General features: G+C 34.3%; 1 protein-coding gene across 1 annotated transcript; it reads right to left on the bottom strand.

Annotated features, from left to right (window-relative positions):
• Positions 1 to 10,942: 10,942 nt before the first annotated feature.
• On the bottom strand, positions 10,943 to 12,803 carry LOC142549407 (nudix hydrolase 18, mitochondrial-like). The gene is made up of 5 exons (XM_075658338.1): positions 12,549 to 12,803; positions 12,148 to 12,268; positions 11,965 to 12,048; positions 11,741 to 11,869; positions 10,943 to 11,423 (listed from the first exon to the last, which is right to left on the bottom strand). The coding sequence occupies exons 1-5, from the start codon at positions 12,638 to 12,640 to the stop codon at positions 11,214 to 11,216; spliced, it is 636 nt and encodes a 211-aa protein (XP_075514453.1). The 5' UTR covers positions 12,641 to 12,803; the 3' UTR covers positions 10,943 to 11,213.
• Between the last annotated feature and the right edge of the window lie 14,764 nt (positions 12,804 to 27,567).

Below are 27,567 nucleotides of genomic sequence, written 5' to 3'. Positions count from 1 at the left end.
AATTTACATCTAGCTTTCACATTTGAAGAGTTTGCTATATATGGAGCTCAATTGCTCATATGCTAGACATCCAATGCCAACAAGCTTTCTAAGCATCCAAGTTCAAGAGCGCAGCTCAAGTGAGAAGAAAAAATTTGAGTGTTATTGAAACGTCCTGCCTTTTTTATTGCTTTAAAAGTACTAGAAATTTTTTTTTTATCCTCACTTAGCATCGGTCGAACCATAAAATATTTTGACATCATTTTAAAAATAACCATCCAACTGCTATTTAAAAATCCAAAGGAAAATATTTTAAAGCATAAAATCGTCAAACATTTTACTAAACCTAAAAAGCAATAATTTGAAAAGTAAAGCCCATACTAAACCTCTCAAAAATCTCTCAAAAGCATAAATAAATAATCTTAAAAATCTTTAATCATAAAGCATGAGTCAAAAGTCATAATGCGGAAAAAGTAGAAGCGCTGGTCCTCGGGTTGTGTGCGCCTTCGGTCCAGTCAAATCAACCATCAAGACCTCCATTATCATATTATCATAATGACCTGCATCATACACACCTAGTGAGTCTAAAGACTCAACACGTCATATTCTTGATAACGAGTAATACGTAATACAGTCAACATATAACGGTGAAAAATATTTGTACTTAAAATATCGTTTTCATGAAGATGCATAAACATAAACATTTTCATAAATATTTTCATGATGCATAAAACTTTAAACATAAACATTTTCATAAAATACTTTTTCATGACATGCAATCATAAACCTTAACCTTTTCCCTTTTTCCTCAACATGACATGACATAAAACATTTTTCATGATCATAAACATTTTTCCTTTTCCTTTTCCTTTTCTTTTTTTTTTCCTTTTGTTGAATTCAGATCGTTAATTGTGACTTTCCTGATCATGCTCATGAGGGTCGATGGATCCATCTACATAAAACCACAGTACTGGGCGGCGAGGGACACCAGCAACACTCTCACCGGTCAACTGTGCCCTGGACTATCATGATTCGAATAGAAATACGATCGTCGGGGCTCCCTCTGGGGCCTTTTCCCATAAATGGGCTCCCTCTGGGGCCTCTTCCCCTCACGATATTCCCATTCTTCCGTTACCACAAAACCGTTACCACATATCCGTTACCACATATCCGTTACCACATATTCGCAATGATGGAAACACGATCGTCGGGCTCCCACTGGGACCATAACCCTCACGACGTCGCCAACATTAACGAATTAGTCACAATTATTTCACATCCTTCAACATTTTTCATTCACATCACTTTAGAAAAATCATGAATATCATTACGTTTTTCATTTTTGAAACCAAGCATGCAACATGTATTTTAAATGTCTTCTTAAGTCATAAAAATCCCTTAGACATTTAAAAATCATAATTTAATCATGAACTTTTCATAAACATTTAAAATGACATATTAACCTCAAAACATTTACAATAACATTTTGACATATTAAGTCATAAACATATAAAGTTCCCTAAATATTTAAAAGATCATTTTAATATATAAAATTCCATAAACATTTAAAATATCATTTTAGCATAAAACAATTTCCATAAACATCCATAACTATAGAAATTAATCATATTAGCACATAAAACAGCAAATAGGGCACTGCCATGACGTTTACTAATTTCTAGGTGTATAATGACCGTTTTACCCCTAGACGTAAAATTCCTCGGTTTTGACATTTTCTTAATTCCATTGGTTCTAACATGTCCCAAATAATTATTTAAGCCTACATGAATTTTCTCATATTTTTATTTAGCTTAAAACGAGGACTTTTAAATAAATCTTTAAATGTGACGTATTAATGCATTTTAATCTCGAATTAAACCAAACCTTAATATAAAATTCCAAAATTAAAACTTAGGCTTCTAATAATTATTTAAGCTTAAACCCTAATTTTTCATAATTTTATTAAGCTTAAAACTAGGCGTTTCAATTAACCCGTTAATTAGCGTTTCGTGCGGCGATTAAATTCCGAATAAATCCAAACTCAATATTTTGATCTTAAATTTTAAACATAACCTTTTTATGATTTATTCTACCCTTCCAAGTCATGAGCCACCCCCGTGGACCCATGGAATCAATTTTGGCTTAATTAGTCTCGTTTTTGACCCTTCGACGAACACACCGAGCCATCTCCTAATTTACTCGAGCCACGCCCGAGCCGCCTAGAGCCAAAACCTAGCCAACCCACCTAGGGACCCTACTGTGTAAGCCCAGCCCGAAAAACCAGCCTTGGCCCACCCAAAACCCTTCTGAAACTCGCCCCATATTTCTGCACGATTTGTGTGTGAGACTCCCATGACCCATATGACTCCTAACTAGCCTAGGACTTCTCCCAGCCCTCAACCACTTGCCCCCTCACGACCCTAACCTTCCCTGGACCACGCCCAGACCAAGCCCAGACCAACCTAGCCCCTGGACCCTGCACACGAAATTTCTAAATCAAGGACAGCAACCTGCGCGCACACAAGCTGCCCTCAAGGTGCATGCCTCTCTCACGTTTTCTGATGCTATGCCTCTAACCCTCGAGCCAACCCCTGAACCATCCCCTCAAGCACCCTCCTAGGACCCTAAGGACCTAACCTAGCCTAGCCCAGACCCTCTGGCCGAGCCCCCCTCTTCCCTGCACCAGCAGCAAAACCTGCGCTGCTTCCCTTGCCACTTACGGGTTGGAGTCCTAGCTTGCTAGGACTCCTTCCCAGCCTCTTGTCTCGAGTCCTAGCATGGCTAGGACTCTTCCCTTGACCCATAACAGACCCTAGCCTAGCCCTGGTCCCAACCAAAGCCAAGCCAAGCATCCAAGTCCATGACCCTCAAACCCCATGCTACCCGATGGCATCCAGCTTGTCCTTATTCACGTTTGCAGCCTATTGGGGTAAATTGGGACTCTCTAAAACATGTAAAATCAACCCTCAACCCTATCCTAATCATGGCAGCCCCTTTATATCATATTAAACATGATTTTGGATGAAAATACAAGCTTTAAAATTGACATATGCCACAAAAACGAAAATTGTTTCATGATGCACTTGTTTTTCATGCAAATTCAATTAAATAAAATACTATGGTGTGAATGATGAGTAAAAGGAGAATATGGCGTGCCTTTGCGTTTTTAACGCACGAATATCCGTTGACGAAGCGAAGAACGGCGACGAGAAACCTTGGGTGAATTTTCCTTCAATTTCAAAACTTCCCTTTTGCTTGTTTTGGTGTGTGCCGTGAGATAGGTGGAGTTGGGAGAGAATATTTTTCAGAAAATAAAAGTGGCCGATTGTTTTGTGTGCAAGGTTTAGGGTTTTAGGTGTTTTAATCTCAAATAAACTCTAATTAAGTTACTAACTAGGCTTTAGGCCTATAAAGCCACAATTAAGCCCATTAGTCTTTTAATTAGAATTAAATAAAATATATTAGTAAAGTTTTGGTAAAAAGTTTATGAATTAAATAGCCGGGTTGCCAAAAAGTTCGCATTTTAATTGAAAAGCCAACACCGATAAAATTTACGTCCCGGCGTATAAAATCACCTCTAAACCCCCTATTTTCAAAAATATGAAAAACCATCAACTTTATTTTAAATAATTAAAATAATTATTTAACAAAAACATTTTACATTTACAGCCCTCGGTCCCCATTCCTCGATCGTCACTTGAACATTCCTTAAAAATACCATTTTAATGCAACCATGTAGAAAAATATATTTTAAACATGTAAAAATGCACCACATAATTAATTAATGCAATTAAATTATTTAATTAAAATACAAGAGAATTTAATAATCGCATGCACATGGTTTGCGTGGACCTTAAAATTTTCGGGGCGTTACAATCTTCCCCCCTTAAATTGAATTTCGTCCTCGAAATTCGCTTATCCTAGATAACCCAAAGTTTATGCTTAATTCTAATATCCAAAAAAATCCACACTTCCGCTGCGCTACTCTGATCAAACTTAAGTTCTAGAATGTCCTTACGTCTTCTTGATCCCAATTAAATTTTCCTTCTAAATCCTTATTTTCAAATCGCAACTTAAAAAGACCCATAATCACTTAATGCTATTACTATTATAACCTCGAATTTCAATTTTGTTTACAATTCCCAATATTAAAAGATGGATAATCATGCTTATCGTATATTATTTTCCTTATTTTATACCCAAAATATTAATCAACTTATCAAATTTCAATCTTAAAATCCCAAACGCATCCGCTAACGCTTAGATTTTTCTAGCCTAATATCGATTCATCCTTAAAAACCCCTGATTAAAATTCCTTATAACACTATATCCAAGATATCCCAAGGTTCAAAATATTCTTAAAAGTCTAAATTCTCAAAATTCTTATCATTTAACCCATTCAATTCTCGCTTATTGCTAAAACTAGTCCCCAAATTCCGTAATAATTACAAAATCAATTCTTAATTTCCTCAAAAATTATCTTAATTGGTCCTTAATTTCAAAAATCCTACAGTTAACCCATAAATTCTCGGTATTCTTAATTTTCTTCTACAGTTTTCCCATGACATAATTTCAATAAACTTAAACTTATTTACCCAAAAAATAAATTTCTATAACCAATCTTACTTTTCATCAACTTAAAATCCCAATTTATCTATTTTCTTATTCCCAAAGTCGTTGTAATCCTCGAATAATTATTCCTTATGTCTAATTCCCAAAAATTAATTCAACTAATAACCACGAATCATAAATATTTCCTTAGAAAATCTATGTGTCCCAAAGCATTCAAAATATTCACGATTAACTTATGGCCCAAAAATAGAACGTCAATACTAAAACCCAAAATCAACATAGTCCAATTCCACCACGAAGCCAACATGCGTTAAAATAAAATAATTTTTTCTTATTTCATATCGTATCACGTATAAAAATTCTAAAGCATGTAAGTCATACATTATCATGAAGCTATTAAACATGTGACGTGAACATATAATTCATTTACTTATGCATGTAACATCATAAAATCATATAAAGCATGTAAACTTACAAGTTTGAGGCTTGACGACTGATCTTCCCGGCGCTGATGGTGGCACAACCCTTTACAGGACCTTTGCTCTGATACCAACTGAAACGTCCTGCCTTTTTTATTGCTTTAAAAGTACTAGAAATTTTTTTTTTATCCTCACTTAGCATCGGTCGAACCATAAAATATTTTGACATCATTTTAAAAATAACCATCCAACTGCTATTTAAAAATCCAAAGGAAAATATTTTAAAGCATAAAATCGTCAAACATTTTACTAAACCTAAAAAGCAATAATTTGAAAAGTAAAGCCCATACTAAACCTCTCAAAAATCTCTCAAAAGCATAAATAAATAATCTTAAAAATCTTTAATCATAAAGCATGAGTCAAAAGTCATAATGCGGAAAAAGTAGAAGCGCTGGTCCTCGGGTTGTGTGCGCCTTCAGTCCAGTCAAATCAACCATCAAGACCTCCATTATCATATTATCATAATCACTTGCATCATACACACCTAGTGAGTCTAAAGACTCAACACGTCATATTCTTGATAACGAGTAATACGTAATACAGTCAACATATAACGGTGAAAAATATTTGTACTTAAAATATCGTTTTCATGAAGATGCATAAACATAAACATTTTCATAAATATTTTCATGATGCATAAAACTTTAAACATAAACATTTTCATAAAATACTTTTTCATGACATGCAATCATAAACCTTAACATTTTCCCTTTTTCCTCAACATGACATGACATAAAACATTTTTCATGATCATAAACATTTTTCCTTTTCCTTTTCCTTTTCCTTTTCTTTTTTTTTTCCTTTTGTTGAATTCAGATCGTTAATTGTGACTTTCCTGATCATGCTCATGAGGGTCGATGGATCCATCTACATAAAACCACAGTACTGGGCGGCGAGGGACACCAGCAACACTCTCACCGGTCAACTGGGCCCTGGCCTATCATGATTCGAATAGAAATACGATCGTCGGGGCTCCCTCTGGGGCCTTTTCCCATAAATGGGCTCCCTCTGGGGCCTCTTCCCCTCACGATATTCCCATTCTTCCGTTACCACAAAACCGTTACCACATATCCGTTACCACATATTCGCAATGATGGAAACACGATCGTCGGGCTCCCACTGGGACCATAACCCTCACGACGTCGCCAACATTAACGAATTAGTCACAATTATTTCACATCCTTCAACATTTTTCATTCACATCACTTTAGAAAAATCATGAATATCATTACGTTTTTCATTTTTGAAACCAAGCATGCAACATGTATTTTAAATGTCTTCTTAAGTCATAAAAATCCCTTAGACATTTAAAAATCATAATTTAATCATGAACTTTTCATAAACATTTAAAATGACATATTAACCTCAAAACATTTACAATAACATTTTGACATATTAAGTCATAAACATATAAAGTTCCCTAAATATTTAAAAGATCATTTTAATATATAAAATTCCATAAACATTTAAAATATCATTTTAGCATAAAACAATTTCCATAAACATCCATAACTATAGAAATTAATCATATTAGCACATAAAACAGCAAATAGGGCACTGCCATGACGTTTACTAATTTCTAGGTGTATAATGACCGTTTTACCCCTAGACGTAAAATTCCTCGGTTTTGACATTTTCTTAATTCCATTGGTTCTAACATGTCCCAAATAATTATTTAAGCCTACATGAATTTTCTCATATTTTTATTTAGCTTAAAACGAGGACTTTTAAATAAATCTTTAAATGTGACGTATTAATGCATTTTAATCTCGAATTAAACCAAACCTTAATATAAAATTCCAAAATTAAAACTTAGGCTTCTAATAATTATTTAAGCTTAAACCCTAATTTTTCATAATTTTATTAAGCTTAAAACTAGGCGTTTCAATTAACCCGTTAATTAGCGTTTCGTGCGGCGATTAAATTCCGAATAAATCCAAAACTCAATATTTTGATCTTAAATTTTAAACATAACCTTTTTATGATTTATTCTACCCTTCCAAGTCATGAGCCACCCCCGTGGACCCATGGAATCAATTTTGGCTTAATTAGTCTCGTTTTTGACCCTTCGACGAACACACCGAGCCATCTCCTAATTTACTCGAGCCACGCCCGAGCCGCCTTGAGCCAAAACCTAGCCAACCCACCTAGGGACCCTACTGTGTAAGCCCAGCCCGAAAAACCAGCTTTGGCCCACCCAAAACCCTTCTGAAACTCGCCCCATATTTCTGCACGATTTGTGTGTGAGACTCCCATGACCCATATGACTCCTAACTAGCCTAGGACTTCTCCCAGCCCTCAACCACTTGCCCCCTCACGACCCTAACCTTCCCTGGACCACGCCCAGACCAAGCCCAGACCAACCTAGCCCCTGGACCCTGCACACGAAATTTCTAAATCAAGGACAGCAACCTGCGCGCACACAAGCTGCCCTCAAGGTGCATGCCTCTCTCACGTTTTCTGATGCTATGCCTCTAACCCTCGAGCCAACCCCTGAACCATCCCCTCAAGCACCCTCCTAGGACCCTAAGGACCTAACCTAGCCTAGCCCAGACCCTCTGGCCGAGCCCCCCTCTTCCCTGCACCAGCAGCAAAACCTGCGCTGCTTCCCTTGCTACTTACGGGTTGGAGTCCTAGCTTGCTAGGACTCCTTCCCAGCCTCTTGTCTCGAGTCCTAGCATGGCTAGGACTCTTCCCTTGACCCATAACAGACCCTAGCCTAGCCCTGGTCCCAACCAAAGCCAAGCCAAGCATCCAAGTCCATGACCCTCAAACCCCATGCTACCCGATGGCATCCAGCTTGTCCTTATTCACGTTTGCAGCCTATTGGGGTAAATTGGGACTCTCTAAAACATGTAAAATCAACCCTCAACCCTATCCTAATCATGGCAGCCCCTTTATATCATATTAAACATGATTTTGGATGAAAATACAAGCTTTAAAATTGACATATGCCACAAAAACGAAAATTGTTTCATGATGCACTTGTTTTTCATGCAAATTCAATTAAATAAAATACTATGGTGTGAATGATGAGTAAAAGGAGAATATGGCGTGCCTTTGCGTTTTTAACGCACGAATATCCGTTGACGAAGCGAAGAACGGCGACGAGAAACCTTGGGTGAATTTTCCTTCAATTTCAAAACTTCCCTTTTGCTTGTTTTGGTGTGTGCCTCGAGATAGGTGGAGTTGGGAGAGAATATTTTTCAGAAAATAAAAGTGGCCGATTGTTTTGTGTGCAAGGTTTAGGGTTTTAGGTGTTTTAATCTCAAATAAACTCTAATTAAGTTACTAACTAGGCTTTAGGCCTATAAAGCCACAATTAAGCCCATTAGTCTTTTAATTAGAATTAAATAAAATATATTAGTAAAGTTTTGGTAAAAAGTTTATGAATTAAATAGCCGGGTTGCCAAAAAGTTCGCATTTTAATTGAAAAGCCAACACCGATAAAATTTACGTCCCGGCGTATAAAATCACCTCTAAACCCCCTATTTTCAAAAATATGAAAAACCATCAACTTTATTTTAAATAATTAAAAATAATTATTTAACAAAAACATTTTACATTTACAGCCCTCGGTCCCCATTCCTCGATCGTCACTTGAACATTCCTTAAAAATACCATTTTAATGCAACCATGTAGAAAAATATATTTTAAACATGTAAAAATGCACCACATAATTAATTAATGCAATTAAATTATTTAATTAAAATACAAGAGAATTTAATAATCGCATGCACATGGTTTGCGTGGACCTTAAAATTTTCGGGGCGTTACAGTTATTCTTGTGTGAGTTAGAGAAAATATTTTCTCGGTTATACTCAAGGTTGAGATTGTGAGAGATTGAGTGTTGTATACACTTGTAATATTTTATCCCTATAATAAAGATTTGCAGTAACTCCGTGGACGTAGCTTATATTGGGTGAACCACGTAAATCCTTGTGTTCTTGCTGATTATTTTATTCTGCATATTTTTTATCATCACGATCATTATCGCTTCGGTGTAATTTTCCAACAACTGATATCAGAGCCTTGTTGTAAAATGTCTTAGAATTCTGAGTATGTTGTGGTTGCAGCTTTGTCTGATCTTACACATCAGAAAAGATTTTTTTAGATTTTTTGCTAAAGGCTAGAGAAGCGATGCCCGGAGATGATGGATCGGGACCGAGAATCAACAATTTCGATGGAATAGATTTTTCGTTCTGGCGGTTACAGATTATAGATTATCTGTACAGTAAGAAGCTGCATCAACCTCTAACAGAAAAAAAACCAGAAAAGATGGAGGATGATGACTGAGAGCTCTTTGATTGACAGGTGTTAGGTGTGATACGACTGAATCTAACGAACAATGTGGCATATAACGTGGTGGAGGTAAAAACCACATAAGAGATGATGCCCATTTTATCGGACATGTACGAGAAGCCATCAGCAAACAACAAAGTACATCTCATGAAAAAGTTATTCAACTTGAAAATGGGTGAAGGTGTTTCGGTGGCTAAATACATCAATGAGTTCAACACGATTGTTTCTCAACTAACATTGATTGAAATTAATTTTGATGATGAGATTTGTGCACTTGTTCTTTTGGCGTCTTTACCAAATGTTTGGGAACCAATGCAGGCAGTGGTTAGAAACTCTGTTGGAAAAAGAAAGCTACAATTCAATGATGTCAGATATCAAATTCTTGCTGAAGAAGTTCGCATGATGAATTCAAGTGAAGGAACATCGTCGAGATCTGCTCTAAATCTCTAGAATAGAGGAAGGGGCAGGAGTGGCGAAAAGAGTTCAAACAGATGGCGCGGTAGGTCGAAGTCAAGAAATGAAAAAGATGAAAACACTTTTGAGAAGAATTTGAAGTGCTGGAGCTGTGGTGAAACTGGTCACCTAAAAAAGAACTGCAAATCAACAAAGAATAATGCAAATTATGTTACTGAGGAGGTACACGATGCTCTATTACTATCCATCGAAAGCCATGTTGATTCTTGGGTTATAGACTAAGGAGCTTCATTTCATACCAGTGATAATAGTGATGTATTCGATAATTACACCGCTGGCGATTACGGAAAAGTTTTCTTGGTTGATGGAGAGCTCATTAGTAATTTGAATCGATTAGAATAAATCAAAGTACGTATAAACATGAAGAGATCATGGAGAGATAATGGGCAAAATCATAGAGTAGTAGGAGAATAGGAAGAACCGCTCAAAAATCATAAGAAAATAATAAGGTCGGCAGAAACAAAGAACACAGATATCTCTCGCACAAATTGGGCAAACTCACCGCAGACTTTTGATAGTTCTAGTCAAGCTTTTTAATAGCTTTTCATTCAAAATTTCACTAGTTCAACTCATCTTCTTTCAGATTTCAGTGACATTCTTTGTTTGATGATAATATTTTGTAAATTTATCAATTTATTGAAAATATAAATAATGTCATGAGTTTATTCTTTAATTTCTAGTAGTTTTGGCCCTATATTTACTTAAGAGATTAGAACGAACGATCAAGTTAAGAATTCATAATAGTTTGGTTATCTAAATTTAGAACGAACGATCAAGTTAAGAATTCCTTGTGACGCTAATATAACGCTGACATGACACCAACATATCGCTGAGTATGTAGTGTTACAGCACACACTCAAATGGAAAAAATACTGAAATTGCAAAAAGTTGAAAGATATATGATTGAAAATGAAATTTGTCGTCATAAAAATCACCAAAATTGCAATTTTACCAATTTTAAAATATTTAATGTATCAATGTGTGTGTACACACATACATGAAAAATGAAATATAACACTTTCTTTACAATTTAATTAAAAGAACTTGATAAAAAAAGTAATGAGAGGAATTCTATGCCATTTTGAGATTGAGAAGCGTAAAGATCAAGAATGTTAATAGCAAAGAAAAAAAGTGAATAAGTTAAACATTATAAGTATACAAAGTTCCTCTAGTTGTTGAGATACAAACGAGAGCTCAACTCAAATCTTTTCGAACAACATAATTGGATCGAAATAATGAATGAATCAAAGAATGAAAGTGAGCAATTTGTACATCTTATCTTCTCTGCAATCTAGCCATTCATCCCACCCCACCCCCTTCTATCCTATCCCATGAACTCCACACACTCGATCACTCTTTACGAGAACAGAAATCCTAGCGAAGTCCTCGAAAAATTGGGTTTTGAGTTCAGCTAATCAAACAACGATCGACAAGTTCATCCCCACTTTCGCGCTCATTCTCAATCATAGTTTGTTGGTTAGGCATCGCTCTAATCTGCAAGATACTCCGGGGATTTTCGTCAACTCTCTGCTGAGGAGAGAACTGACAAACAAATGCCTCCAGAGCATCTTTCATCCACGAATGTGCACACACATCTCTAGCTTCATTGACCATCATCTGCAAGAGAATTCAACCGCACTCTTCAGAAGTAATCCAAGGTTGAAATATATATATTCTGAGATCAGATTTATATTAGAATGATTATGATATATATTAATCCCAAAATAGTTTCGCCTTTGTAATAGAAATTATCGATAGAGTTTTGGCTCTATTGGTCGATCCTAGTAACCTATGTATATTGTTTCATTTCGTTTCAATATATTCCCACTGTTTTACATAAAGTTCATCATGCAACCTGATGCACTGCACCTAATGGGTCCACATATGGCAAGAAATATGGAAAATTAATGAGGTTCGTTTCGTTTTGAACATACCCAAACTCGTTGGCGGACATCTTTTTCCGGCCAAACATCTAATTCCTCAGTTACAAACAAGGGAAACATTGATCCCATGTTGAATGTATCTTGGCTATTGCTTTTGAAAATCCATTCGCCTAATTTATCCTGCAAGAAAATGACAACCAACAAATTTAGGAATGAAAAAACAGCACAAGCACATAGACATCACGTAGTTTCTCCAACAATACCAAAATACTAACCTCGAGTGATCCAATCACACCGGCTTCTTCGAGTGTCTCCCGCGAGGCTGCCAACTCGATATCCTCGTCGAGTTCCCAACCACCCTGATTATATTATTGCCAAAATTCAATGTCAAACCAGAACAACAAGAATATGAAACTGTTTGATATCATCAAATCTCAAAGTAGGAAGAAAGAAAAAACCTTCGGAAACATCATTCTTGGACTTTTTTGAGAGCTTATCAAAAGAACCTCCAAATCATCAATGGATGTCTCATGGATTTGGGGTGAGTCGTTGGTTTTTCTTATTCTGTATGGGATACATCTGCACAATTTGAAGGTCGGTCTCAAATATTGAGCATAAAATCATTCAAAAATATCATCTTCAAAACCTTAAAATCCCATCAATCATTTTCATTTCTCCTAAAACAACAATCCCATATTACAACTTCAACACATATCTAAATCATTGTAAAGCCACTTGCGAAATTTCTCGAGGAAAACATCAACGAAACCGAACAACAGACAAAAGAGGAAACTTCACACATCAATCCAACAACAAATTCATCCAAAACAAAAATGAGAAAGAACCTCAAATCACTCACCCGACAACATGGCGAAATCCCTGACTGTACCGCTGCAAATGCCTTCCCGTACGCGAAGGCAAAGACCCCAATTTCTTGATTTGCATCGTCATAATAATCTTGAAAAAAAAAAAGCGAAAATCCTCCCACAAAATTTCCAAGAAAACAAAGTCCCCGGATTCCAAATCTTAGGTGGTTTAAACCTCAAATCAATGGAAGACAACGGAGAAGTGAACAAGATTTCGGGTGTGCCCGCGTTATTTTATAGGGAAAAGTAGCCGCTTTTTTAATTTTTAGCGGGGTCTCAAAATTTATTTATTTTTAATATTCTTGAGACAAGTGGGGTCTCTTAAATGCGCGTGACAAACATTATTTACTGGATTCGTACGTAAGAAATACAAAGTACGTGTTTTCTTTTGCCTTCCGAGAACTTGTCAACTTTTGCTCCATCAAAGTTTATCCGCGGGTTGCTTGTGCGGAGTAAGCCAAAAATTTGTGTGAGACGATCTCATAAGTTGTATTTTTTGAGACATATCTTTTATTTTGGTCATCTATAAAAAACTAATATTTTTTATTATGAATATTTGTAGGATTGATCCGTCTCACAGATAAAGATTTGTGAGACTGTCTCACAAGATACTTACTTGTAACATAATACATGGATATATATTATGTCTATTTTGTTTCGAAAGTTTCGAAAGTTCTACAAAATTAATTACGATATAAGATTTACAAAGATGGTTTCTTTTTTTTACTTAATGAAATTTAAGCATACTCGCTTATATTAAATAAGTATTTTTTTAAAAAAAATAATTCACCAAAGAAAATATAAATTATGCCTATATATATTAGAAATCACTCTTATTAATTATGACATCAAATGCAAATTTGCATGTGGTTGGTTGTAGGAGATATGGATATTATTATGGAAAATTTATTTATCATTTTAGACCATAAAATAACCTAAACGTGCATTTTCTATATATATATATATATATATATATATGTTAACCAAGTTGCACAAATGGTAAAAAATAATAATAATAATAATAATAATAATAATAATAATAATAATAATTTGTTTTTTTTTCCTTTCTATTTTTAAATTTGTTCACGATGATTTACATCGGACTTGCTCTTGTATGCTTAAATTTTATTACTATTTTTTTTAAAATCATCTTACTAAATTTGTTGAATATCGTAAATAAATCGAAACTTTCAAAACGAAATATGTATGTTTGAAAAATATTCCTACTTAAGCATGGAATGTGTATGTCCGGTGGCTTATTATTAGTGATAAGTGTAAAGTAATCAAATAATGGTATAATAACGAAATGACCATATCATCCCTAATTTTAAAAACACTTATAAAATGCCATAATTGTAGAATAAAAATATCATACGTAAATAATTATTTTACTTAATTATGAAAAAATATTTTAAAAAATTCAACTCTGGAAATTTAATTTTAATATAATCTCTATATTTTTACATTAAAAATTATTGTACACCAAAAAAAAATTAATTTATACTTATACCAATGTGTGGATGTGATTATTAGTCTTTTTGTCGTTTGACTCTTGGATGAGATGATGAATGTTATATGATACAATGATGATAAATTAATGTATTTGGATAAGATAAAATCACCAAAACATAAAATTAATTCAATCTTACTCAAATTTAACTACTCAAGTTTATTCTTTAATCGACAAAAAAATCTATAGGCTTAGCGACGGCCGAAACCGTTGCTAATTTATTTGGCATCGATTTTTGCAACGATTTTGAAATCGTCGTGTTTATGCATAATTTCGTATTCTCGCATCATTACGAAGTTTCGATCTCCAATGATGATTAGTTTGCTTCAATATTTACATACACGGCATCATGAATGTCAATGCCAAATATATATATATATTGTCGGCAATAATTATTGTAGGGACCACATGCTTTGCTCCCTTCTTTGAAGAGAAAAAAAAAACGTGGGTTGCTATTTTGGAGGAAATTTCGTGGAAGATGGAAGACGCGTTTTATACGCGTCTTCACACGGTCAATGAGCTCTATAAATAGAGCTCTCCCCTTCATTCTAAAATCATCCCTTCGAGTTTTCTCTCATCTTATAAACATTTAAGAGCTTAGTTTTATAATATTTGTGAGGTGTTTTGTTCTCCTGTATTAAGAAAGTGTGTGTTCTCTTTGGAAACACAGTGAGTGAGTTGTACACCACAAAATATTATAGTGAAATTTTTTCATCTTGCCCGTGGTTTTTACCCTAATAATTTTTAGGGGTTTTCCACGTAAATCTCGGTGTCCAGTTTATTCTTTATTTTCGGGTTTTATTATCTCAAATTCCGCACGTGGGACCAACAAGTGGTATCAGAGCCTTGGTTTAAAATTTCTTAAAATTCTGAGTATGCTCTGTGGTTGCAGCCTAGACTGATCTTCCACATCAGAAAAGATTTTTTGAGATTTTTTATTTAAGACGGGATTATTTTGTCCGGTCTACTAAAATTGTTATAGACATAATGGCGGGAAGGTACGAGATAGCAAAGTTCAACGGAAGTAATTTTATGCTGTGGAAAATAAAGATACAAGCAGTTTTAAAAAATGAGAATTGCTTGGCGGCTATTGGAGATAGACCGGTGGAGATTACAGATGATGGAAAGTGGAACGAGATGAATGATAATGATGTTGCCAATTTACACTTGGCTATAGCTAACGAAGTTTTGTCAAGTATCTCCGAGATAAAAACAGCAAAAGTTATCTAGGATACTCTGACAAAGATGTACGAGGTCAAGTCCCTACACAATATGATTTTCCTAAAGAGAAGGCTTTATACTCTTCGGATGGCGGAATCCTCATCGATGACCGACCATATCAATACACTAAATACTCTATTTGCCCAACTCACTTCCATGGGGCATAAAATAGGGGAAAATGAACGTGCGGGGCTTCTACTTCAAAGTCTACCAGATTCGTACGATCAACTTATCATCAACATTACCAACAATATTCTTATGGACTTTTTAAGATTCGACGATGTCTTAACTGCGGTACTCGGAGAAGAAAGCCGGCGCAAGAATAAGGAAGATATGTTGGTAACCTCGAAGCAAGCAGAGGCTTTACCGATGATAAGAGGAAGATTCATGGACCGTGACTACAGTGGGAGCCAAAGGCGAGGTAGATCAAAGTCGAGAAGTAAGAAGAAAAATATTTACTGCTTTAAATGTGGCGGTAAAGGGCACTTCAAGAGAAAGTGTACGAGTATCGAGAAAAGTTCTCAAGGAAATGTGGCCAGTACTTCAGGCAGTGGTGAAATATTATTCAGCGAAGCAGCAACAGTTGCAGAAGCCATGCGCAAATTTTGTGACACATGGATTATGGATTCAGGAGCGACGTGGCACATGACGTCTCGGAGAGAATGATTTGATCATTATGAAATAGTCTCAGGAGGATCTGTATTCATGGGAAATGATCATGCCTTGAAAATCGTTGGGGTCGGTACTATCAAAATTAAAATGTTTGATGGCACCATTCGCACCATTCAGGAGGTACGACATGTGAAAGGACTGACGAAAAATCTTTTGTCCTTGGGGCAATTGGATGACATCGGGTCCAAAACTCGTATCGAGAACGGGATCATGAAAATTGTAAAAGGCGCGCTTGTGGTTATGAAAGCGGAAAAAGTTGCTGCAAATCTGTATGTACTATTGGGGGAACACACAAAGAGGCAGAACTAGATGTTGCATCAATTGGTTCAGGAGAAGAATTAACAGTGTTATGGCATAGAAAGCTCGGGCATATGTCAGAACGAGGGTTGAAAATTCTCTCAGAACGGAAGCTGCTGCCGGGACTTACAAAAGTGTCACTACCTTTTGTGAACACTGTGTTACTAGTAAACAACACAGATTAAAGTTTGACACTTCTACTGCTAGGAGCAAAAGCATATTGGAGCTGATTCATTCGGATGTTTGGCAAGCACCGGTTGTATCCCTAGGAGGAGCGATATATTTTGTCTCGTTCATTGATGATTTCTCTAAGAGATGTTGGGTGCATCCAATCAGGAAGAAATCAAATGTTTTCCAGATCTTCAAAGATTTCAAAGCGCGGGTTGAACTTGATTCTGAAAAGAAAATCAAGTGTTTGAGGACTGACAATGGAGGAGAATATACCAGTGATGAATTTGATGCATTTTGTCAACATGAGGGCATCAAGAGACAATTCACGACGGCTTACACACCTCAACAGAATGGAGTGGCGGAGCGGATGAATAGAACCTTGTTGGACAGAACAAGAGCTATGTTGAGGGCTGCGGGTCTAGACAAGTCATTTTGGGCGGAGGCAGTCAAAACCGCTTGTTATATTATCAATCGTTCTCCTTCAGTGGCGACTGATCTGAAGACTCCGATGGAGATGTGGACCGGGAGGCCGACAAATTATTCTCATTTGCATACATTTGGAAGTCCAGTGTACGTTCTATACAATGAGCAAGAAAGATCGAAGTTGGATTCGAAATCCAGAAAATGTATCTTCTTGGGTTATGCTGATGGAGTAAAGGGATTTCGCTTGTGGGATCCTACTGTTCACAAGCTTGTCATCAGTAGGGATGTTATATTCGAGGAAGATAAAGTAAAGGGAGACAAAGTGTTGGAACATTTCATGTTCGCAATCTTGATTTTGATGTTAATAAAACTTTTTATTGTCTTTCTAACATATTTACTCAAATGTGAAGTTGCAAACACAAGAAGCAAACCGAAACTGAATTCTGCACAAACTGAATTTCTGGAGAGCTTCGGTGTTTTGATGATATCTCTCAACTGGATGTTCCAAATGACAATCCGCTAAATGGACTGATTAGAAAACTCAATTGGGAACAAGTCGTATTTCATGTCAGTTTGGCAAAATCGGATGTTATCATGGTCTAACTGATCGCTCAATTACCGAACTGATCACACGAAAACAGCAATCAGTTGGGTTTGAGCAGCTGCGGTATTTTGGTCATATCTCTCAGCTAGATTATTGAAATGAAGCGATTCAGTATGCGTTGGAAAGATAAGATGATGATCTACAAATCATCTTTAGAAGTCAAAGTCTGAATCGAAGCTTAAGATGCTGATAAATGACGATGAAGTTACTGGTTCTGCACAAACTGAAATCAGCTAGGCTGATTTCAGCACACCAGCTGAAACTGAACCAACTGCTGACTAGCTGACCAACCAACTGAACTGAACCAGCTGCTGACCAACTGAAGACCAGTTGAACCAGACCAGTTGAACTGAACCAGACCAGCTGAAACTGAACCGAACCAGTTGAACTGAACCAGCTGACAAACTGAACTGAACCGAATCAGCAGCTGACCAACTGAACTGAACTGAACCAGCTGCTGACCAGTTGAACTGAATGACCAGTTGAGTTGACCAGAGTTGACCAGTCGGGAAAATGTCCTACAAGACGAATTTGACCGTTGCAATTCCAGAAACAGTACATAAACTTTCCAAACGGTCATATTCTTGTGTCTAACGTATATATCAGTGTTGAAGCCTATAAATACAACATATTGAAGATCAAACAAGAGCTTTTGAAGGGGATTTAAAGCATGGGCAGTTAGCATGAAAAATTAGCTAGTTGAGAGCACAAGCCCTTGTGTGAGGATACATTTGAGATGCACACTGTAAATGATAAATTCCTCACACACAATCACTCACACATATACAAGAGAGTTGAACTTCAAAGATTAGTTGAGTGAGTCTTGCACAAAGACAATAAACTTGTGTATGTAGTCTTTGCATATGAGACATTAAACAATATGCTGATTGTGAGGTGCTGCCTACAATCTTGAGTGCTAGGAGTTCAGTTTAGGCAGTGGGTAAGTCCTAGCTGAATGAGTTTGTACAAAGTGTTGTATAAATCAAAGTCTTCTAGTGAATCCTTCCCAAGACGAAGAAGGGGTGACGTAGGAGTATTTAAATCTCCGAACATCCATAAACAAATTCGTGTCTATTTGTTTATTGCATTTACTTATCATTTTCATAGTTTTAAAAAAGCATTGTTGAAGCATTTTATGTGTTCTTCAAAAACCAAAATATTGCATACCAATTGTTTGATAAAATGCTTCAACTAAAATATTTTTACTCATTCAACTTGCATATATTTTAAATGGTTTACAAAATATTTAATCGGTTTCTACGAAGGATTATTTCGAGTAATTTCCGCTTGGTTTGAACACCAAAATCGATTTAATTCATCGGTATTCAATATTTCAAGAATCGAGCTATTGTAATTCATCGATTTTCCCCATAACCAATCCTAACACAAAGGCACACCGAATTCAGAAACTACTATTTTTCAGGTGGAAAATAAGACGGACGAAGGTCAAGTTTCTTGTGAAGCAGTACCAGAGCACGAAGAACAAGAGCATGTTGAGTCTGAGGTTTTCAATGTGAGGCGGTCAACTCGAGACAGAAGACCACCAGGTTGGCTTTCAGAATATGTCACTGAAAGCAACATTGCATATTGTCTATTATCAAAGGATGGTGAGCCATCGAGTTTCCACGAGGCTACTCAAAGCTCGGATGTATCCCTGTGGATGATAGCAATGCAAGAAGAGTTGGAGGCATTAGACATGAATAAAACTTGGGATCTTGTTACACTACCACAAGGGAGGAAAGCCATTGGTAATAGATGGGTCTATAAGATCAAGCGTGATGACAATAACCAAGTGGAGCGGTATCGTGCTAGATTGGTGGTAAAAGGGTATGCTCAGATAGAAGGCATTGGCTTCAATGAGATATTTTCTCATGTGGTTCGGCTTACAACAGTCAGAGTGGTGCTGGCATTGTGTGCGGTGTTTGACCTACATCTATAACAGCTAGATATGAAAATGGCATTTCTTCATGGAGATCTTGAAGAAGAAATCTATATGCTCCAGCCAGAAGATTTTGCGGAAAAAGGCAAAGAGAACTTGGTTTGCAGGTTGAACAAATCTCTGTACGGTCTCAAACAGGCGCCGAGGTGTTGGTACAAGAGATTTGATTCCTATATCATGAGCCTTGGTTACAACAGATTGAGTGCATACCCTTGTACGTATTTCAAGAGGTCTGGTGATGATTACATCATTTTGCTGTTGTATGTGGACGACATGTTGGTAGCAGGCCCAAACAAAGATCAGGTCCAATGATTGAAGGCACAGTTGACTAGGGAATTTGATATGAATGATTTTGGACCAGCAAACAAGATTCTAGGGATGCAAGTTCACCGAGACAGAAGTAACAGAAAGATTTGGCTTTCCCAGAAAAATTATTTAAAGAAAGTCTTGCAACGCTTCAACATGCAAGATAGTAAGTCAATTTCGACCCCTCTTCCTGTTAACTTCAAGTTATCCTCTGAGATGTGTCCTAGCAGTGAAGCAGAGAGGATAGAGATGTCTTGAGTACCATATGCATCAGCAGTGGGAAGTTTGATGTTCGCCATGATCTGTACAAGACCGGACATTGCTCAAGCAGTGGGAGCAGTTAGTCGGTATATGGTGAATCCTGGAAGAGAGCATTGGAGCACTGTTAAGAGGATCCTTCGATACATTAAGGGTACCTCGTATGCTGCATTATGTTATGGATGATCAGATTTTACACTCAGGGGCTATGTCGATTCAGATTATGCAGGTGATCCTGATAAGAGGAAATCTACTACTGGTTATGTGTTTACACTTGCAAGGGGTGCTGTAAGCTGGGTTTCAAAACTGCAGACAGTTGTGGCGTTATCTACAACGGAGGCAGAATACATGGCAGCTACTCAAGCTTGCAAGGAGGCAATATGGATTAAAAGGTTATTGGAGGAGATCGGACACAAACAAGAGAATGTTCCTTTGTTTTGTGATAGTCAGAGTGTCTTGCACATCGCAAAAAATCCAGCCTTTCATTCTAGGACTAAACACATTGGAGTACAATTTCACTTTGTGCGGGAAGTAGTAGAAGAAGGAAGCGTGGATATGCAGAAGATCCATACGAATGACAACATAGCTGATTTTCTGACCAAGCCAGTGAACACTGATAACTTTGAGTGGTGTAGATCCTCAAGTGGTCTAGCGGAAACGTAAGCAGCAGGGAATGACAAGATTGAAATGATGTGTGGAGATGTGTTCGATTCTCAATCAAATCTCCAAGTGGGAGAAATGTCGGCAATAATTATTGTAGGGACCACATGCTTTGCTGCCTTCTTTGAAGAGAAAAAAAAACGTGGTTTGCTATTTCGGAGGAAATTTCGTGGAAGATGGAAGACGCGTTTTATACGCGTCTTCACACGGTCAAGGGGCTCTATAAATAGAGCTCCCCCCTTCATTCTGAAATCATCAATTCTTCGAGTTTTCTCTCATCTTATAAGCATTTGAATGCTTAGTTCTATATATTTGTTAGGTGTTTTGTTCTCCTGTATTAAGAGAGTATGTGTTCTCTTTGGAAACACAGTGAGTGAGTTGTACACCACAAAATATTATAGTGGAATTCTTTTCATCTTGCCCGTGGTTTTTACCCTAATAATTTTTAGAGGTTTTCCACGTAAATCTCGGTGTCCAGTTTATTCTTTATTTTCGGGTTTTATTATCTCAAATTCCGCACGTGGGATCAACATATATATATATATATATTTTGTGTGTCAAATCACTCCAAAATTTCTTCCCATATTACCCCAAAATTTAGCTCACCTGTTTTTAAAAGTTAATATCGAATTACTAAAATCCTCATTTTTTCTTCTATCCTCCCAATCTCTCGTAATTTCAAAGACAACAACGTGTGTGCATAATTTATTAATATTTAATAAAATAACATGTTACCGGAAAACATCAAAGAAAGAGAATGATTTAAATATTTTCTAAACTTAGAAAGATGAAAAAAAAAATTCTAATCAAGTGTGCGTGGGTGCAATGAATTGAACATGCACGAGTTTGGGAAAGACGAGAGGGTTAATGAACGAGTGTTGTTACTTTTTGTTGAACAAAATTGACAACTTGAGGATCAAAAGTGGCTTATCCAATTCATAAATTGTAAAAAAAAAAAATTATTTTTCCAACGAAAACTACTCACGCATTATAATTTAGAATTTTTTTAGCTAAATTTATTTTAAATCTCTCATATATTTTAAAATACTAATAAAATATATTTAAATCTAACTTACAAGTCTTTAATGAATATTTTTAATATTCTGTTTTTAACTGATTGGAACAAGACAAGTCACAGAACAAAGGAACGAAATTCGAGTGGATTGAGGAAAATGCAACAATTGGGGAAGTAAGGACAAATCTATTGAGGCAATTTTGGATTATTTTGGGTAATATTTATACGATCTTAAAAAAATAAAAAATTGATTGAAAAAATTGTTAGCAAAATTGCTAATCACGGAGTTATATAAGTAAGCTCGTAAAGATAAAATAGTAAACGGAATAAGTATATTGTTCATGTATGGAAGAATAAAACCAAACCAAAGTCTGTAGCAATTATAGTTTTCTTAAAACATATTCGTCACCCCCGGTATGTGATTCGAGAAATTAACCGGACGACTGCTTCTCAGGATACAACGGACAAACCCGTAGTGATGTTGCACAAATCATCACATGGGCGAACGAAAGAGTACCTGAACTTTAGAGAAGCTTCTTGACCAATCGCTCTTACACTTCCATAAAGTTAAACACAATATAAATTCTTCTATACCACGTTGATTTCCCATGTTGGACAAACTCATCATTCCCCAGTTTCCATTCATACACATGAAATGCTCATTAACACACACAAGAGTAGGTCTCTTATAAGACGGTCTCACGAATCTTTATCTATGAGACGGGTCAACCCTACCGATATTCACAATAAAAAGTAATACTCTTAGCATAAAAAGTAATATTTTCTCATGGATGATCCAAATAAAAGATCTGTCTCATAAAATACGACCCGTGAGACCGTCTCACACAAGTTTTCGCCCACACACAATCCAATATTATATATATATATATATATATATATAGTTACATGAAATATTTTAATAGATTTTTATAATTTTTTTTATATATATATGTAACTATTTTAATAGATTTTTATAATTTTTGTTGGATTTTATATATATATATATATATATATATATAAAATCCAACAAAAATTATAAAAATCTATTAAAATATTTCATGTAACTTTAGCCAAATATTTAGCGCTCACACGTTGACAAGTCAATATATTTGTCGATTAGTATTTTGTATTTCCAACAACATATAATATTGTAAAAGAAAAACTGGCAATGCTTTTAATCTCATGTAGACGAAAATTGGAAAAAAAAAAAAAAGTTCATATTTTCCTATAAAATATTGAAAAAAAGATGAGCGACACGTAGTCATTATTATCACAAGTATAAGTGACTCGGCTTCATTATCTACAAAATGCTCAAATTTAAATACCTTACATAATCGGTACCTTTTTTCACACTAGCAAAAAAGCACGTGCATCCGCACGTGAACCCATATTCTAAATAACTAAAAAATAAATTAATAGTAAAAATATTTTTAATCTTTGCATAACGTGATCCAATCCATGAAACAACATTTCGTTCGGAAAAAGATAGATCAAAACAAATTATAAGAATTTGGAATAATGATTTATCAGATTAAGTACTAAATTGAACTAAAATAACAATACAAATACAATGATGTGAAATGATTTGAATTGATTAAGCTATATAAGAGTGTAAATAGAATTATATGAATATATTTTAATTAATTAAACAATATAAGAGTGGAAGAAAACATTTTAGTATATGATGTTGATATTTATCTACTCATTAAATCAATTAATTGATAAATATGTTCCTAAAATGTAAAAATTACATCTTGAAAATCTAAAATAGTACTTGCTTATAATTTGGAATAATTAAGAACATATGACAACAATTTTTCATTTTAAGTTTTATTCTAAGAATATTAATTTTTTTTGTGAATATCGGTACGGTTGACTCGCCTCACATATAAAAATCGTGAGACATTCTCACAAGAGACTTACTCTACACCAACATAACTTCCAATTTAGTTATGTTAACGTTATACTAATAATTATTTGTAGAAACATCTTGCTCTTACTCTTTTTGACTCATTTGTGTCATATTTTAAAACAATTTTATAATAATTTTATCTATGTACCATTTGACTCTATTTTTTTTTCAACATATAATAGATACCGTCATTGATTTTTTTTTTTTTTAGAAAAATAAGCTGAAAAAGTATCAATTGTGATAAAATTTGTGAATAAGCTCAAATTTTTATTTTTTTTTTCAAATTAAGTGTTTTTTGATTTTTTTATTTAATGTGTGTTTACCTTTTTGTCAATATAATTGTCATTATATACTTGTATGTAAATAACACTACAAATACAAATAAAATGTTATGACATTATTGTTATGATTGAGTACTATTTGATAATATATAAATATGAGGAGACTTAAATAAAATAGAATCTATGAGAGTAATTAAAACAATTAATCATTCAATTTATTTTATTTATTATCAAAATTAGTGGGAAAAAACTTATGAAAAAATTGATTGATTTTCTACATATTTCTTTCTCATTTTAGCAATTGTACAACAATATTTTTCTAGCATCACATCATCCGATGTATGTGGATGAACGATTCATTTGTCCACACTTTTATAGGTTCTTTTTTTTCTTATTATCGTTTTCATTATATATTTCTATTTTAAGGTTCTTTTTTTTCTTATTATCGTTTGAAAAATAAAATCGTGTACTCTACTGATGAATTCTATATATATTGGACATTAAAAAGTTACTAAATTTGAATTAGAATAAAATATAATTACTTAAGTATAATAATATTTTCCAATTCAATTGATTATTATTAAAAGGCTACCAATACATTAGATTTATATTGTGCTTAACTTTTTCAAATTTTTCCTCTTTTTTTGTTAATTAAAAACAATAAAAAAACTAATGAAAAAATTGATTGATTTTCTACATATTTCTTTCTCATTTTATCAACTGTACAACAATATTTTTCTAGTATCATATCATCCAATGTATGTGCATGAACGATTCTTCGTTCTCACTTTTATATGTACTTCTGATTCAAATTTATTAACTTTTTTTATTAATATTATTTATATTCACAATTTAGGTTTATAAAATATTATATTTGTTCATGCATTTAAAAATTAATAGTTTGACAAAATAAATTTAAAATTTTGATTAAATATAATTTTATTTTCAATTCAATTCATTTTATTTAGTTTAAAAATAATACTGATTATTTTAATTTTTTTGTTTCTTCATTTATCAATATATTAAATTTAGAACGAAAATTATTAAAATTTGAAAAAAAATAATTGATATTAATATTAAGTAAATTTAATAGTATGTTTATTTAAAATTAGCTCAAACATTTAAGAATATGGAGAATAAAGTCAAAAACACAAAATAATAATCATAAAATATGGTTAATTAGTATTAATTATTAATTAATGGAATAAAAGTGAAATTACCACATATGTTACGTAATAATGAAAATAAGTAAACATGTGAATGGTAATAATGTCCGTTCACAATGAGAAAACTTTTCTACTATCCACACTTTTATAGGTATATAGATATACTTAATTATTATTTAATAGACTAAGTGTGAAATTACTACATATGTTAATTGATAATTGAAAGAAGTAAAAATGTGAAGGGTAATTACGTCCATTCACAATTGGAAAACATTTCAAGAATCCATACTTTTATAGGTATATAGATTTAATGATGTTTCCATTGCATTTATTTCACAAGTTAGTCATAGGCAAGCTCGAATTTTATATACTATACCAAATCATTTATCAACCTATAATGTGAAATTTTAATTATAGGATCAGAATATATGATGTCGACTTTCATTAAAAATATTAATAGTGACGCACATAATATGTTTTTATATAAAAATTGTACGCATAAATTGGATAAAAAAAAAATTTGGAATTGCCTAATTGAAATTTCTGGACGTACTCTCATATTTTCAAAATCAGTACATGTGATTCCCAAATCGATGTTTGGAGATATTTATGTATAAATTATATTGGTTTAACCATGTTGGACCAAAACAAACTAATAAAATGTTATCTTTCTTAATATAATAGTAAAAGATGTGAGAAACAACGTGATTTAATGATGTTGATATATTATGCGAATTACTCTCAATGAAAGATAAACTAACTCGACAAGCTCATCGAGTCTTAAATATTAATATGACATGCACCATTAAAAATTCAATAAACTTTTCATATCTTTATTTGACTTGAACATCAAAATAATTTTCTTTTTTGAATCTCTATACGTGCAATCCCCTCGGTATCAGAGGATATTCTCATATCCTTTTGTACATAATTTTTTTGATAAGTACCGAATCTTCACGAATTTTTCTTTCAGAAACAATTTTTTTCGGGGACGATTCGATTTTAATTGGTGATTGATTATATTGATCATCCCACCATTTCTCTCAAAGGGACATATAGGCCACTTGATAATTGGCTTCTTATTCAAATCAAGAAACTACCTGTCAATTTTGAAAAGTACTTCTGGAAATAAAGAACTATTGTTTATTAGGTTACAGTATCCAAAATGGATGCTTGATGGGTTAATTAATAATTTGCTTCCCAAGAACTTTCCTTTATATTATTTTTTCCTGTCCTTTTCTTGATGAAGTTAAGCACAGCTTTATCTGAGAAGTATCCAGTTCAAACACAGCCGAAAAATATGCTGTTATATGGTAAGTGTAACCCCCTTAAATTATTCAATCAAGAACTTTCTTGGATTCTCAACAGTTCACATGATTCATCAAATAGTTTTGGCAAAAACTTGTGTGAGAACGGATCATATTTTGTGAGACAGTTCTCTTATTTGGGTCATCTATGAAAAAAGTATTATTTTTTATACTAAGACTATTACTTTTTATTGTGAATATCGGTAGGTTTAATCCGTATCACAGATAAAGATTCGTGAGACCGTCACACAAGAGACCTACTCAATAGTTTTTACTCTAGCACGTGCTTAGATTTTAGTTATGATAACGTATTTAAATTTGAACAGTTTCTCTTTGGCGGGTTTTGTTGTGATTTCTGTTAAAACCGAAAAAACCGACCGAACTGAATAGGATAAGGAACACTTGGCGTACTCGAGTCTTAATTAGGCGCGCATTCGGACGGAGGGGGTTAGTCTAGATCACGACAGGCAGCTTTTCATAATCTATATACGTTTATGGCATGATGGTTTTGACTCACACGAGATTTTAAATGATTTATTTACTTGTAAGTATATTGACTAGCTTAGCTTCCATTAAAAACTCTGAATGAATGGAGAATAAAATTAAAAGTTTCCCTTTTTATATATGTTGTAGTGAACTATTGTCATGAATTAAAAAAAATAATGAATATTTAGGCAAAAAGTAACGCAAAGTGGCTAAGCTAGTTTGAATTTTGTGGTATTTTGGAGGCTGAGAAATGATATTCTGGAGGTTATATGTTCAATATAAGTACAGAGACTTCAGCTGAAAAAACATATGAAATAATAAGAAATTACAAGTAGAAAACGTGTACAAATCCATTCACGCAAAAAAAGTTGGTACTACAACTATAGAGTTGAGTTGTTTCTTTGAAAGATATGAACACAATATGCAATGTTATAAAGAAAATTTATGAGTGTGACCGATCTGACTCGAACTCGAATATAACTGTTGTTGATGGGACGGATCCAAAAGAGAACTATTTGGGTTGTCCACAAAGTAGAGCGTCATATATATTTCAAGTGCTCCAACAGAAAATCAAGCAGAAATATGATTAATAAAATCTAGCTATCTGATGTGCTGCAAATCTATCTGATCACATAATATAAAGAGAAGGGTATTTAGTTTTTATCTTGATGTTCAACATGCAAAGCCTCTAAAGTATATACACGAGGACGGAGTCAGAAAAATGAAGATAGGAGGGCGAAGAAATATATTAAAAATTTTAGAGAGGGTCAAGTGAAAATTTTTA

This window comes from Primulina tabacum, chromosome 6 (genome assembly GCF_025594145.1).
Source record: "Primulina tabacum isolate GXHZ01 chromosome 6, ASM2559414v2, whole genome shotgun sequence".
Taxonomy (NCBI): domain Eukaryota; kingdom Viridiplantae; phylum Streptophyta; class Magnoliopsida; order Lamiales; family Gesneriaceae; genus Primulina; species Primulina tabacum.
This window is presented reverse-complemented; position numbering and strand designations above follow the sequence as displayed.

What these genes read in the sequence shown, in the direction of transcription:
- LOC142549407 (XM_075658338.1), bottom strand. Translation starts at nt 12,640, where the DNA reads ATGACGATGCAAATCAAGAAATTGGGGTCTTTGCCTTCGCGTACGGGA. An exon ending in CAAGAATGATGTTTCCGAAG is followed by an intron (nt 12,049 to 12,147) that starts GTTTTTTCTTTC and finishes TAATATAATCAG; the next exon opens with GGTGGTTGGGAACTCGACGA. An exon ending in GTGTGATTGGATCACTCGAG is followed by an intron (nt 11,870 to 11,964) that starts GTTAGTATTTTG and finishes ATTTTCTTGCAG; the next exon opens with GATAAATTAGGCGAATGGAT.